At 41.0% G+C, this 14,387-nt stretch overlaps 1 protein-coding gene and 1 long non-coding RNA gene across 2 annotated transcripts in view; one reads left to right on the plus strand and one right to left on the minus strand.

The window, feature by feature from the left end:
* The window catches only part of LOC133633844 (uncharacterized), a 42,572-nt gene extending 41,947 nt beyond the window's left edge, over positions 1-625 (minus strand). The window contains exon 1 of the long non-coding RNA XR_009821840.1: positions 507-625. This is a non-coding gene — a long non-coding RNA (uncharacterized LOC133633844). The remainder of the gene's footprint in view (positions 1-506) is intronic.
* parn (poly(A)-specific ribonuclease (deadenylation nuclease)) overlaps positions 159-14,387 on the plus strand; it is a 33,173-nt gene continuing 18,944 nt past the window's right edge. The window contains exons 1-6 of the mRNA XM_062026585.1: positions 159-302; positions 529-606; positions 4,140-4,219; positions 8,316-8,383; positions 8,952-9,033; positions 12,834-12,894. Of these exons, the coding sequence (XP_061882569.1) occupies positions 284-302; positions 529-606; positions 4,140-4,219; positions 8,316-8,383; positions 8,952-9,033; positions 12,834-12,894 (388 nt within the window). The 5' untranslated portion in view covers positions 159-283. The remainder of the gene's footprint in view (positions 303-528; positions 607-4,139; positions 4,220-8,315; positions 8,384-8,951; positions 9,034-12,833; positions 12,895-14,387) is intronic.

Here is a 14,387-nt window from a genome sequence, read left to right on the forward strand (position 1 = left end):
TAGAACTCAAAGGTAAACATATATATATATATATATATATATATATATATATATATATATATATATATATATATATATATATATATATATATATATATATATATATATATATATATATATATATAGTGTGTCTTTTTCATATTATATTCTTATCTCAGAAGTTGTGGTGGGCGTCCAACTGTTTGAAGTCTGAATTCCCGGTGCAACTTGAACGCACCATAAAAGCCAAAGGAGTTGTGCTAGCAACTGTTAGCTGTCAGCCGGTCCGAGTCGTCGTGTCAGGATGGAGGTGACACGCAAATGTAAGTTTCTCTCTCACAAACTATGTATTTTTTTATGTTCACTAGTAGATATATTTAGGGAGGTCAAAGTAACACAGTGAAGCTTGAGAAAATGTGCGCGACTCCCTTTTGCTTTAGCGCGTGCGTATAGCAGGTTAGCATGCTAGCTGGCTAAGCTAGTAGCGATTAAAAAAGGCTTTGGAATTATTCCATGGATGCACTAACCTCCACTTTCTGCATCTTCAAGGTTTTAAGGACTGTTTAAACTTCGTGTACACCGCAATAGAAGAGGCTGACTTTCTTGCCATCGATGGAGAGTTTTCAGGTGAATGTTCCAACAATGCTCGGTGGCAAGGATCCACTGCTGATGTGCACGTGTGGTAGTTGTGTTTGTGTGTGCATGTGTTTGTGTCCACGTCTGATGGTTGTGTTGGTGTGTGCACTTGTGATAGTTGTGCACGTGTGTTGGTGCGTGATGGTTGTCAATGTGCACATGTCATGGTTGTGTTGGTGTGCATGATTTGGTTTGTGTGAACTTGTGATGGTTGTGTTGGTGTGTGCATTGTTGTTTTTGTGTGTGCACTTGTGATGGTTGTGCACGTGTAATGTGTTGGTGTGCATGTGTGATGGTTGTGTTGGTATGCATGGTTGTGTGTGTGCATTGTTGTTTGTGTGTGCACGTGTGATGTTTGGGATGGTGTGCATGGTTGTGCTGGTGTGAATGTGTGTTGGTGTGTGACGGTTGTTGCAATGTGCACAAATGTGGGTAGTGTCAATGTGCACATGTGATGGTTGTGTTGGTGCGTGATAGTTGTGTTAGTGTGCATGTCTGATGGTTGTGTTGGTGTGCAGGATTTGGTTTGTGTGTACGTGTGATGTGTTGGACTGGATGGTTGTTTGTGTGCATGTGTGATAGTTCATGGTTGTTTGTGTGCACGTGTGATGGTTGTGTTGGTGTGCATTGTTGTTTGTGTGCACGTGTGGCGGTTGTGTTGGTGTGCATGGTTGTTTGTGTGCATGTGTTGGTGTGTGCATGTGTGATAGTTGTGTTGGTGTTTGCATGTGTTTGTGTCCATGTGTGATGGTTGTGTTGGTTGTGCGTGTGTGATGGTTGTCAATGTGCACATGTCATGGTTGTGTTGGTGTGCAGGATTTGGTTGTGTTGGTGTGTGCATTGTTGTTTTTGTGTGTGCACTTGTGATGGTTGTGCACGTGTAATGTGTTGGTGTGCGTGTGTGATGGTTGTGTTGGTATGCATGGTTGTGTGTGTGATGGTTTTGTTGGTGTGCATTGTTTGTGTGCGTGTGTGATGGTTGTGTTGGTATGCATGGTTGTGTGTGTGATGGTTTTGTTGGTGTGCATTGTTTGTGTGCACGTGTGATGTTTGGGATGGTGTGCATGTGTGTTGGTGTGTGACGGTTGTTGCAATGTGCACAAATGTGGGTAGTGTCAATGTGCACATGTGATGGTTGTGTTGGTGCATGATAGTTGTGTTAGTGTGCATGTCTGATGGCTGTGTTTGTGCATGATTTGGTTTGTGTGTACGTGCGTTGTGTTGGACTGGATGGTTGTTTGTGTGCACGTGTGATGTTGTGTTGGTGTGCATTGTTGTTTGTGTGCACGTGTGACGGTTGTGTTGGTGTGCGATGGTTGTGTTAGTGTGCACGTGTGATGGTTGTGTTGGTGTGCATTGTTTGTGTTCATGTGTGATGGTTGTGTTGGTGTGCATGATTGTTTGTGTTCATGTGTGATGGTTGTGTTGGTGTGCATGGTTGTTTGTGTGCATGCGTGATAGTTCATGGTTGTTTGTGTGCACATGTGATAGTTGTTTGTGTGCATGTGTGATAGTTCATGGTTGTTTGTGTGCACGTGTGATAGTTGTTTGTGTGCACGTGTGATAGTTCATGGTTGTTTGTGTGCATGTGTGATGGTTGTATTGGTGTGCATTGTTTGTGTGACGGTTGTGTTGGTGTGCGATGGTTGTGTTAGTGTGCCCGTGTGACGGTTGTGTTTGTGTGCATGGTTGTTTGTGTGATGGTTGTGTTGGTGTGCATTGTTGTGTTGGTGTGTGCACTTGTGATGGTTGTGCAAGTGTGTTGGTGTGTGATGGCTGTCAATGTGCACATGTCATGGTTGTGTTGGTGTGCATGATTTGGTTTGTGTGACTGTTGTTTGGGTGTGCACGTGTGCATTGTTGTTTTTGTGTGTACTTGTGATGGTTGCGCACGAGCGTTGGCGTGCATGATTTGGTTTGTGTGAACTTGTGATCGTGGTGTTGGTGTGCATGTTTGTGTGTGCACGTGTGCATTGTTGTGTTTGTGTGTACTTGATGTGATGGTTGTGTAATGTGTTGGTGTGCAGGTGTGATGGTTGTGTTGGTATGCATGGTTGTTTGTTTGATGGTTGTGTTGGTGTGCATTGTTGCTAGTGTGTGCACGTGTGTTGGTGTGTGATGGTTGTTGCAATGTGCACATATGATGTAGTGTCAGTGTGCACATGTGATGGTTGTGTTGGTGTGTGATAGTTGTGTTAGTGTGCATGACTGATGGTTGTGTTAGTGTGTATAATTTGGTTTGTGTGTACGTGTGATGGTTGTGTCGGTGTGCATGGTCGTTTGTGTCAATGTGTGATGGTTGTGTTGGTGTGTGCATGTGTTTGTGTGCATGTATGATGGTTGTGTTGGTGTGTGCATGTGTTTGTGTCCATGTGTGATGGTTGTGTTGGTGTGTGCACTTGTGGTGTGCATGATTTCGTTTGTGTGAACTTGTGTTGGTGTGCGTGTTTGTGTGTGCACGTATGCATTGTTGTTTTTGTGTGTGCACTTGTGATGGTTGTGCACGTGTAATGTGTTGGCGTGTAATGGTAGTGTTGTTGTGCGTGATGGTTGTGTTGGTGTGCATTGTTGTGTTGGTGTGTGCACTTGTGATGGTTGTGCATGTGTGTTGGTGTGTGATGGTTGTCAATGTGCACATGTCATGGTTGTGTTGGTGTGCATGATTTGGTTTGTGTGAACTTGTGATGGTTGTGTTGGTGTGCGTGTTTGTTTGTGCACGTGTGCATTGTTGTTTATGTGTGTGCACTTGTGATGGTTGTGCACATGTAATGTGCTGGCGTGTAATGGTTGTGTTAGTGTGCATGGTTGTTTGTGTGCATGTGTGATAGTTCATGGTTGTTTGTGTGCACGTGTGATAGTAGTTTGTGTGCACGTGTGATAGTAGTTTGTGTGCATGTGTGATAGTTCATAGTTGTTTGTGTGCACATGTGATGGTTGTTTTGGTGTGCATTGTTGTTGATGTGCACGTGTGACAGTTGTGTTTGTGTGCGATGGTTGTGTTAGTGTGCACGTGTGATGGTTGTGTTTGTGTGCATGGTTGTTTGTGTTCATGTGTGATGATTGTGTTGGTGTGCATTGTTGTGTTGGTGTGTGCACTTGTGATTGTTGTGCATGTGTGTTGGTGTGTGATGGTTGTCAATTTGCACATGTCATGGTTGTGTTGGTGTGCATGATTTGGTTTGTGTGAACTTGTGACGGTTGTGTTGGTGTGTGCACTTGTGCATTGTTGTTTTGTGTGTACTTGTGTTGGTGTGCAAGTGTAATGTGTTGGTGTGCAATGGTTGTGTTGGTGTGCATGGTTGTTTGTTTGATAGTTGTGCTGGTGTGCATTGTTGTTGGTGTGTGATGGTGTACGTGGTTGTGCTGGTGTGCATGGTTTTGTTGGTGTGCGATGGTTGAGTTGGTGTGCATGGTTGTTTGTGTGTGCACCTGTGATTGTTGTCGGTGTGTGCGCCAGTGATGGTTGCGTTGGTGTCTATGGTTGTTTTTGTGCATGTGTGATGGTTGTCTTTGTGCTGCCGCAGGAATCAGCGATGGCCCCAGCGTCAGTGCACTCACCAACGGGCTGGACACGCCCGAGGAACGCTACACCAAGCTCAAAAAGGTAGGAGACGAGCACTTGCAAGCGCCAACAGTGATGTAACAGTTTTGTACATACTGCGTGCGTTATTGCAGTTACAAAATCTGCAGCTAATGGGAGCAATCCACTCTGGCTCTAAATCACTTTAAAAATGCATCCAAAAACCGCCAACAATACTTCATTTACGTTTTGTAACCTGTATAATAACTAAGCTGTAGCAACATTGTTATTGTAAGAGTGAAAACAGAGGGACCGTTTTTGTAGCGTACTAACACATCAGCGTGCAGTTTCAGCCATAAACTAGCTACAGCAAGAGGTAAGTTATCTTTTGGCATCAGCAGCTGAATGGCTTTTGAGTGTGTAATACACAACACATTGTGATAGGACACCAATCTGTACAGACTGAAAAACATGAGCAATCATATTACATGATCTGTTAAGTAGGGATGTCCGATAATATCGGACTGCTGATATTATCGGCCGATAAATGCTTTAAAATGTAATATCGGAAATTATCGGTATCGGTTTCAAAATTATCGGTATCGGTTTCAAAAAGTAAAATGTATGACTTTTTGAAACACCGCTGTGTACACGGACGTAGGAAGAAGTACAGAGCGCCAATAAACTTTGAAGGCACTGCCTTTGCGTGCCGGCCCAGTCACATTGTATCTACAGCTTTTAACACACTCACAAGTGAATACAAGGCATACTTGGTCAACAGCCATACAGGTCACGCTGAGGGTAGCCGTATAAACAACTTTAACACTGTTACAAATATGCGCCCCACTGTGAACCCACACCAAACAAGAATGACAAACACATTTCGGGAGAACATCCGCACCGTAACACAACAGAACAAATACCCAGAACCCCTTGCAGCACTAACTCTTCCGGGACGCTACAATAAACACCCCCGCTAGGCATGTTAAAAAAAAAGAATGCACTTTGTGACTTCAATAATAAATATGGCAGTGCCATGTTGGCATTTCTTTCCATAACTTGAGTTGATTTATTTTGGAAAACCTTGTTACATTGTTTAATGCATCCAGCGGGGCATCACATCAAAATTAGGCATAATAATGTGTTAATTCCACGACTGTGTATATCAGTATCAGTTGTAGGGATGATTTTCGAAACCGGTTCTCCCGGTTGTTCGATAAGAAAAAAACCGTTTGATAAGAAAAGAACCGATTCCATGGACTCGAATCCCTTTTTGAGAACCGGTTCCCGTTATCGAGGCCACTATTGTAAAGAAAAAGAGTTGGTTCTTTATTCGAATCACTGGGAACAAATGCCGTCCCACAAGAAATGCCCTGTGGGACGTCACAGGAAATGACATAGCTCAGTCTAATGACTGAGCTACGTCATTTCCTGTGATGTCACACAAGCAGCAAAAATAATGGACCGGAAAAAACGACTCAAGGCATGGCTATTCACCTATAGTGATCACAGAGACAGGTTGTTTTTGTGTTAGTGTATATATTTGTTTTTCTGAAAAATCCCACTTACTATACTTTGGGTAACGACAGTCAATATTTATTTTTATTTTTTTAGGGGGGTAACAGTCAATATTTATTTATTTTGTTTTTTTCTTATAAAATAAAAGTGAGCTTTTGTTAAACTAAATATTGTGTTTTTTTCCATATACAACAACCTATCTGGATTCGATAAGAGAATCGATAAGGAATCGGTTCGATAAGAGGATTCGATAATGGGCTCGAACTCGATAATTTCTTATCAAACATCATCCCTAATCAGTTGATATCGGTATCAGTAATTAAGAGTTGGACAATATCGGAATATCGGATATCGGCAAAAAAGCCATTATCGGACATCTCTACTGTTAAGTATTATTTCATGTTTTGTTTTGAAAATGTAGTTTGGAATAAACTGCAAAAAGTAGTACAGTTATGCAGGATGATGGTTGAGCTCTAATGGCGCCAGCTTGATGCTCACGTACAATGGACAAACTCATTGACAGGCTAACCAAAATGAGCATGGACGATCGCAGGGCTCATATAGACAAATAATCATTCACACTCACATTCATATCTATGGACAATTTACGGTCTACAATAAACCTAACATGCATATTTTTGGAACGTGGGAGAAAGCACACACACACACACATGCTTATCATTTGGAATGGGGACCAAGTTTTTGATCATCACTTGTGGGGACCACCCTTTCTACAGGTTGTGGAGGCATAAAAAATGCTGGTAAAATGGCCACTGCCCAGTTAAATCTCTGGATTGATGAAGTAATGTGCTGATCATTCATACTGGGGACCCTGAGGAAAAAGAGTTAAGTTCATGGGGACCAAATTTAAATAATTTTGCATAATTCACACAAATTTGTACGTGACTACTGAAGACCATTTATATAAAAAAAATTAAAAAAAAATTTTTTAGTTCAAATTAAATATGACATGATCCTCAGAATACAGCACTACAGCTGTCCTCTTTCAAATACCCAGAATCCCATGCAGCCCTAACTCTTCCGGGCTGCAATATACACCCCCGCTACCACCCAACCCCGCCCACCTCAACCGACGCACGGAGGGGGGCGAGGGGGTGTCTGGTAGTAGCGGGGGTGTATATTGTAGCCCGGAAGAGTTAGGGCTGCATGGGATTCTGGGTATTTGTTTTGTTGTGTTTATGTTGTGTTACGGTGCTGATGTTCTCTCGAAATGTGTTTGTCATTCTTGTTTGTTGTGGATTTACAGTGTGGCGTATATTTCTAACATTGTTAAAGTTATTTTTACGGGCACCTTCAGTGTAACCTGTATCGCTGTTGGTCAAGTATGCATTGCATTCAAGTGAGTGTGCGTACAGAAGCCGCACATATCTTGTGACTGGGCCGGCACGTTGTTAGAATGGATGAAAAGCAGATGTGACGACAGCTCGTAGAGGAGGTTAAACGCAGTGCCTTTAAGGCACGCCCCCAAGACTGTGGTCCGGGTGGACTACGAGATATAATGACCGATGAACAACTTCGTTCGATAATGAAGGTTTCCTCAGCTCAAAGCCTGAGCCCTGACATTAATGAACTAGCATCCAAGAAAAGATGCCAGGTATCTGGCTTGGGCACATCAGATTAGATCAGTGTGTTGCAAACTGAGCAGTTTAAAGTCCTGAATGGTTGGTTTATTCATTGTTATTTTCTTTTCTAATTTTTTAGCCTGTGGAAAAAGTTAATGTTGATATTTACCTCAGAAGGCTGCAAATAGAAACGAGGCATTCATTATTTAAATTGTATTTGATATGCCATTGATATTTTTAAATTATTATTATTATTTGAAACTCGATTTTGCATGTCACTATAAAGTTATATAGGTCTTGCTTGTTCAATATTCAATGCAAAACTTGTTTGGGTCCCTATTAAAAGGTTAATTTGTTCAACCTTGGCCCGCGGCTTTGTTCAGTTTAAAATTTTGGCCCACTCTGTATTTGAGTTTGACACCCCTGGTGTAAACAGAGCGATGTCCCCATTAGGTAAGCATTGCCAGAACACACACACGGGGGTTCTCCCACACAGAGACGACCAAACGGAGGTTCTAAGACACACACAGTGTAAAGTTAGACATTATTGTCTGTAATAATGTCAAAATAATTAGGGTAGTTTACACAGGCTTGAACAAGAAATAGCTGAATTAACTTGAATTTCCTCTCTCTTCAACTTTCTTTCTTTACTTTGGCCAGGTGTCAACTCCAATCAGGTGCTGTTTTTGTTTCCAAAATAAAGTATAGAGGAGCAGTTTTGAGATTTGAGATGTTTTTTAAACTTATGATTAATAGTACGTAAATAATAGACTATATACAGTACATCCATTCATACAATATATTACTTACATTTGTATTAATTGGAGAGAAAAAAATGTTTTCATGGAAAAAAAACTTATTTTGAAGGTGTGGCGCCATTTATCTTGCAGTGGCAGTGCACCACGATCATTTACATGTTGAGGAAACCCTGCCTTAAGAGCAGCGCTGGACAGTGAGTTAACAGCCAGGACTTAAGGTTGATTGGATAGCATTGCCCGACTTAATAAGTGACTCTCAATAAATGGGTATGGCGACCACTGCTCTAAACATTTGGTGTCTTCCTTCTCTGTTCTCAAAAGCATTCCATGGACTTTCTGCTCTTCCAGTTTGGACTGTGCACCTTCAACTATGACCAGAAAGAGTCCAAGTAAGTGAATTGTGTCCGACAGTCTGAATTCTTAAGTGCTTTTGTGTAGGAAACCGGCTGATGGGGTTTTATAACTCACGGGTCAGTTCATTAGGGACACATGGACAACCGAATGAGAACGCAAGAACTGCATCAAAATTATATGCCTTGTACAAAAATAATAACGTTACTTCTGAGGTATTAATTTAGCATTGTTTTTTATTGTTGTTGTAGAAGTCGGTGTTTACCATTCATGTATTGGTGCTCATAAACACATAATACTCCTGGTCTGCCAGAGAATAAGAAGACAGCAGGAGGGATCAGTGTTACAATGGAACCTCGTAAAGTTGAACACAATCCGTTCATGGAAGGTTGTTTCCATTTGGAATCCATTTGTCTTCATAGACAATAATTTAAATGGGAATAATCAGTTCCAGGGTCAAACTGTGGACATACGCAACCTTTTTTAACTGCACCAGGAGTGTTCTAAAATTACATTTTACCCTTAACTGTCACACATGTGTACAATCAAGCCAACCACTGTTAATATGAAAGCATAAAAACAATGTTACACTGTCTCTGTCTGCAGGTACATCACAAAGACTTTTAACTTTTACGTTTTCCCCAAACCATTCAACCGATCGTCTCCCGACATCAAGTTCATCTGTCAAGTAAGTCGTCACGTCTTTTCCTCCACGCTGCCATTTTACAATCTCATTTACAATGTCGTTGTTACAGTCGGTCCCTTTTTATGTAGACAACCCGTCAGTGTAGAGAAACTCATCAAGTGCCAGTCCATTGTGTTCTTCTTTTTATCACTAAAATGTTTAGTTTGTTTGTTAGTTTTGCTTATGTCGACGCCAGTCTGAGGGCCCTCACCATAAACGTGTTCCACTGTAGTATTATTATTATTATTATTGTTGTTATTATTGTTATTCTCATTGCCATTATTAAAGGTATTCCGGTCCGATATCTGCAAAAAACAAGTATCGCATTGTTTGGGCTTGCATCTAAAATCTTTGATATAATCGCTGCGATACAAGCAGTCCTGCAGTTATTTACTTGACAGCCAGTTAACATCTGAATGTCCTCCGATTGAAGACAACATTTTTTTTTTTTTTCTATTTTAGTCAAGTCATGTATTCTCGCAGCTACACAACAACTTAGCGCACAAGCCAGACATACATAAGTGCCCTTAATTTAACAATATTGCAGTCTAGAACAGCACAGTTGTCAATATGAGTATCAAATAATTACAGTTGCATATTACTTGCAAGTACAAAGTCTACTAAGGTATTAGAAAGTGTCCGGTAACAAACGTGTCCGCATCATTCTATTTACTTTGTCATGAGCTTAACCTAATGCATTGGACTACTAGGTTTCACTAAACCAATTACCACCCCACTAGGGCTGCAAGATTTTGAGAAAAAAACTATTTGCAATTGCAATTCAGTTTGCTATTTTTATATTTATACATTTAAATGCATAAAACTGCGAAAGTAACAAGTTAAGGAAGACAGGTTACTGATAAGCTGTCAATTAGCTGCAAATTAGTCAACCATTATCTTAACGAGTAGTCGACTAATCGGATATTGAATTATAATTTATAATAATAATGCAAGTAACCATTTAAAATGATATAAACGTTTATTTCTCATTACTGTAGAATTGTATACCATTGTACTGTAATTGAAAGGTAAATAACGTTATCTTAAATAAACAAAGAAAATAAAATGGACTCATCTTTGTATGCAAAAATGTAACCTAAATATTCAACATCTTAAAGTGCTTTTTTATTTTTTCAGTTCGAAATACTACGTCGGGTAGTTACCATCACATCATACCGGCATTCTCGCTCATTCGCCCGTGTTGATGGGCTCATATTGCCCATCCAATTTTGAAGCTGAAATATTCCCACAATGGGACATTTGGCTCCGTAATCTTATTTTTTTTCCTCTTAATTTTTGTTACTTTGCGGAACTTCTCACTAGTGAGTCGCGAGGAGCAAAGCTCTCTGTACGTGCTTCCTGTCTATGTAAGCAGGCAGTCTTTCTCTCCGCTCACCAAGACAAAGATTGTGAATGACTGAGGAGAGGACTCACTGCGTTCAGTTAATTCTACTGTGAAATACACGTTCTGAGAGCCTGTTGACCAAGACAACCACCACAGATGTGCAAACCCCGTTTCCATATGAGTTGGGAAATTGTGTTAGATGTAAATATAAAAGGAATACAATGATTTGCAAATCATTTTCAACCCATATTAAATTGAATGCACTACAAAGACAATATATTTGATGTTCAAACTAATACATTTTATTTATTTTTTGCAAATAATAATTAACTTAGAATTTCATGGGACGCCGTGGCGAAGTTGGTAGAGTGGCCGTGCCAGCAATCGGAAGGTTGCTGGTTACTGGGGTTCAATCCCCACCTTCTACCATCCTAGTCACGTCCGTTGTGTCCTTGGGCAAGACACTTCACCCTTGCTCCTGATGGCTGCTGGTTAGCGCCTTGCATGGCAGCTCCCACCATCAGTGTGTGAATGGGTAAATGTGGAAATACTGTCAAAGTGCTTTGAGTACCTTGAAGGTAGAAAAGCGCTATACAAGTATAACCCATTTATCATTTATCATTTATGGTTGTAACACGTGCCAAAGTAGTTGGGAAAGGGCATGTTCACCACTGTGTTACATGGCCTTTCCTTTTAACAACACTCAGTAAACGTTTGGGAACTGAGCAGACACATTTTTTAAGCTTGTCAGGTGGAATTCTTTCCCATTTTTGCTCGATGTACAGATTAAGTTGTTCAACAGTCCGGGGGTCTCCGTTGTGGTATTTTAGGCTTCATAATGCGCCACACATTTTCAATGGGAGACAGGTCTGGACTACAGGCAGGCCAGTCTAGTACCCGCACTCTTTTACTATGAAGCCACGTTGATGTAACATGTGGCTTGGCATTGTCTTGCTGAAATAAGCAGGGGCGTCCATGGTAACGTTGCTTGGATGGCAACATATGTTGCTCCAAAACCGGTATGTACCTTTCAGCATTAATGGCGCCTTCACAGATGTGTAAGTTACCTATGTCTTGGGCACTAATACACCCCCATACCATCACAGATGCTGGCTTTTCAACTTTGCGCCTATAACAATCCGGATGGTTCTTTTCCTCTTTGGTCCGGAGGACACGACGTCCACAGTTTCCAAAAACAATTTGAAATGCGGACTGGTCGGACCACAGAACACTTTTCCACTTTGTATCAGTCCATCTTAGATGAGCTCAGGCCCAGCGAAGCCGACGGCATTTCTGGGTGTTGTTGATAAACGGTTTTCGCCTTGCATAGGAGAGTTTTAACTTGCACTTACAGATGTAGCGACCAACTGTAGTTACTGACAGTGGGTTTCTGAGGTGTTCCTGAGCCCATGTGGTGATATCCTTTACACACTGATGTCGCTTGTTGATGCAGTACAGCCTGAGGGATCGAAGGTCACAGGCTTAGCTGCTTACGTGCAGTGATTTCTCCAGATTCTCTGAACCCTTTGATGATATTACGGACCGTAGATGGTGAAATCCATAAATTCCTTGCAATAGCTGGTTGAGAAAGGTTTTTCTTAAACTGTTCAAGAATTTGCTCACGCATTTGTTGACAAAGTGGTGACCCTCGCCCCATCCTTGTTTGTGAATGACTGAGCATTTCATGGAATCTACTTTTATACCCAATCATGGCACCCACCTGTTCCCAATTTTCCTATTCACCTGTGGGATGTTCCAAATAAGTGTTTGATGAGCATTCCTCAACTTTATCAGTATTTATTGCCACCTTTCCCAACTTCTTTGTCACATGTTGCTGGCATCAAATTCTAAAGTTAATGATTATTTGCAAAAAAAAAAAAAAGTTTATCAGTTTGAACATCAAATTTGTTGTCTTTGTAGCATATTCAACTGAATATGGGTTGAAAATGATTTGCAAATCATTGTATTCCGTTTATATTTACATCTAACACTATTTCCCAACTCATATGGAAACGGGGTTTGTACATAGCAGTTTATCAATGGCAAAGTATTTCGACTTAATTTTCTTTTTTGTTCGATTGATTGACATATTGAGAATTGGCTCAGGCCTCGTGATTGTTAAAACGTTTTCCAAGGAGCAAGTTTGTTATTGCCGTACTGGCTGCCTCCACTGTAGCACACACAAACCCGCTGTTTCCTTAAACCCTTCTGATTGGCCAGCAGACAAAGGACGCAAGTTGTTTCCAGATGGTTAATAATAAATATTTACCTTTCGTTCTTGGTGTGACTAATTCCACTAAATCAAACCTTTTCCAACGTTGCACACTACTACAGAATAATACAGTATGTATGATTCCTGTTGATATCGTATCGACCAATACTCACGGCTCAATTATCGGTATTGTATTGTAAGTTAAAACATTTATTTATTTGTGGTGATGTTATTTTATTATTTTAGAGTTCCAGTATTGACTTCCTGGCCAGTCAAGGCTTTGACTTCAACAAGGTCTTCTGTAACGGTGAGTAAAGCTTAGCCGTTCAGCCACATTTGTTCCCATTTGGTCCAGTTCAGTTCAGTTTGGAATGGTAAATCAACACCAAGTACGCCAATGCGATTGTGCTAAAAAGTGTTTTTGCAATAGCAAACAAGTAACCCCTTAAAGGCCTACTGAAATGAATTTTTTAAATTTAAACGGGGATAGCAGATCCATTCTATGTGTCATACTTGATCATTTCGCGATATTGCCATATTTTTGCTGAAAGGATTTAGTAGAGAACATCGACGATAAAGTTGCAACTTTTGGTCGCTGATAAAAAAAAATCCTTGCCTGTACCGGAAGTAGCATGACGTCAACAGTTGAAAGGCTCCTCACATTTCCCCATTGTTTTCAATGCAGCTAGAGCGATTCGGACCGAGAAAGCGACGATTACCCCATTAATTTGAGCGAGGATGAAAGATTTGTGGATGAGGAACGTTAGAGTGAAGGACTAGAATGCAGTGCAAGACATATCTTTTTTCGCTCTGACCGTAACTTAGGTACAAGTTGGCTCATTGGATTCCACACTCTCTCCTTTTTCTATTGTGGATCACGGATTTGTATTTTAAACCACCTCGGATACTATATCCTCTTGAAAATGAGAGTCGAGAACGCGAAATGGACATTCACAGTAACTTTTATCTCCACGACAATACATCGGCGAAACACTTTAGCTACGGAGCTAACGTGATAGCATCGTGCTTAACTGCATATAGAAACAAAAGAAATAAACCCCTGACTGGAAGGATAGATAGAAACAATACTTTTAAACCATGGACATGTAACTACACGGTTAATGCTTTCCAGCCTGGCGAAGGTTACAATGCTGTTGCTAACGACGCCATTGAAGCTAACTTAGCAACCGGACCTCACAGAGCTATGCTAAAAACATTAGCTATCTACCTACGCCAGCCAGCCCTTATCTGCTCATCAACACCCGTGCTCACCTGCGTTCCAGCGATCGACGGTGCGACGAAGGACTTCACCTGATCACAGATGCGGTCGGTGGCCCGGAGACGGAGGAAGTTAAGGTCAGTTCGGCGGCTAGCGCGTCTGCTATCCATCTCTCAGTCCTCCTGGTTGTGTTGCTGTAGTCCGCCGCTAATACACCGATCCCACCTACAACTTTCTTCTTTGCAGTCTTCATTGTTCATTAAACAATTTGCAAAAGATTCACCAACACAGATGTCCAGAATACTGTGGAATTTTGAGTTGAAAACAGAGTTTTTTGTATAGGATTCAATGTGTCCGCATACTTCCCGTTTCAACGATTGACGTCACGCGCATACGTCATCATACATAGACATTTTCAACCGGAAGTTTAGTGGGAAATTTAAAATTGCACTTTATAAGTTATTGGCATGTGTTGCAATGTTAAGGCATGTGTTGCAATGTTAAGATTTCATCATTGATATATAAACTATCAGACTGCGTGGTCGGTAGTAGTGGGTTTCAGTAGGCCTTTAAAGTTGTGT

The sequence above is a fragment of the Entelurus aequoreus genome, linkage group LG18 (assembly GCF_033978785.1).
Source record: "Entelurus aequoreus isolate RoL-2023_Sb linkage group LG18, RoL_Eaeq_v1.1, whole genome shotgun sequence".
Lineage (NCBI taxonomy): Eukaryota > Metazoa > Chordata > Actinopteri > Syngnathiformes > Syngnathidae > Entelurus > Entelurus aequoreus.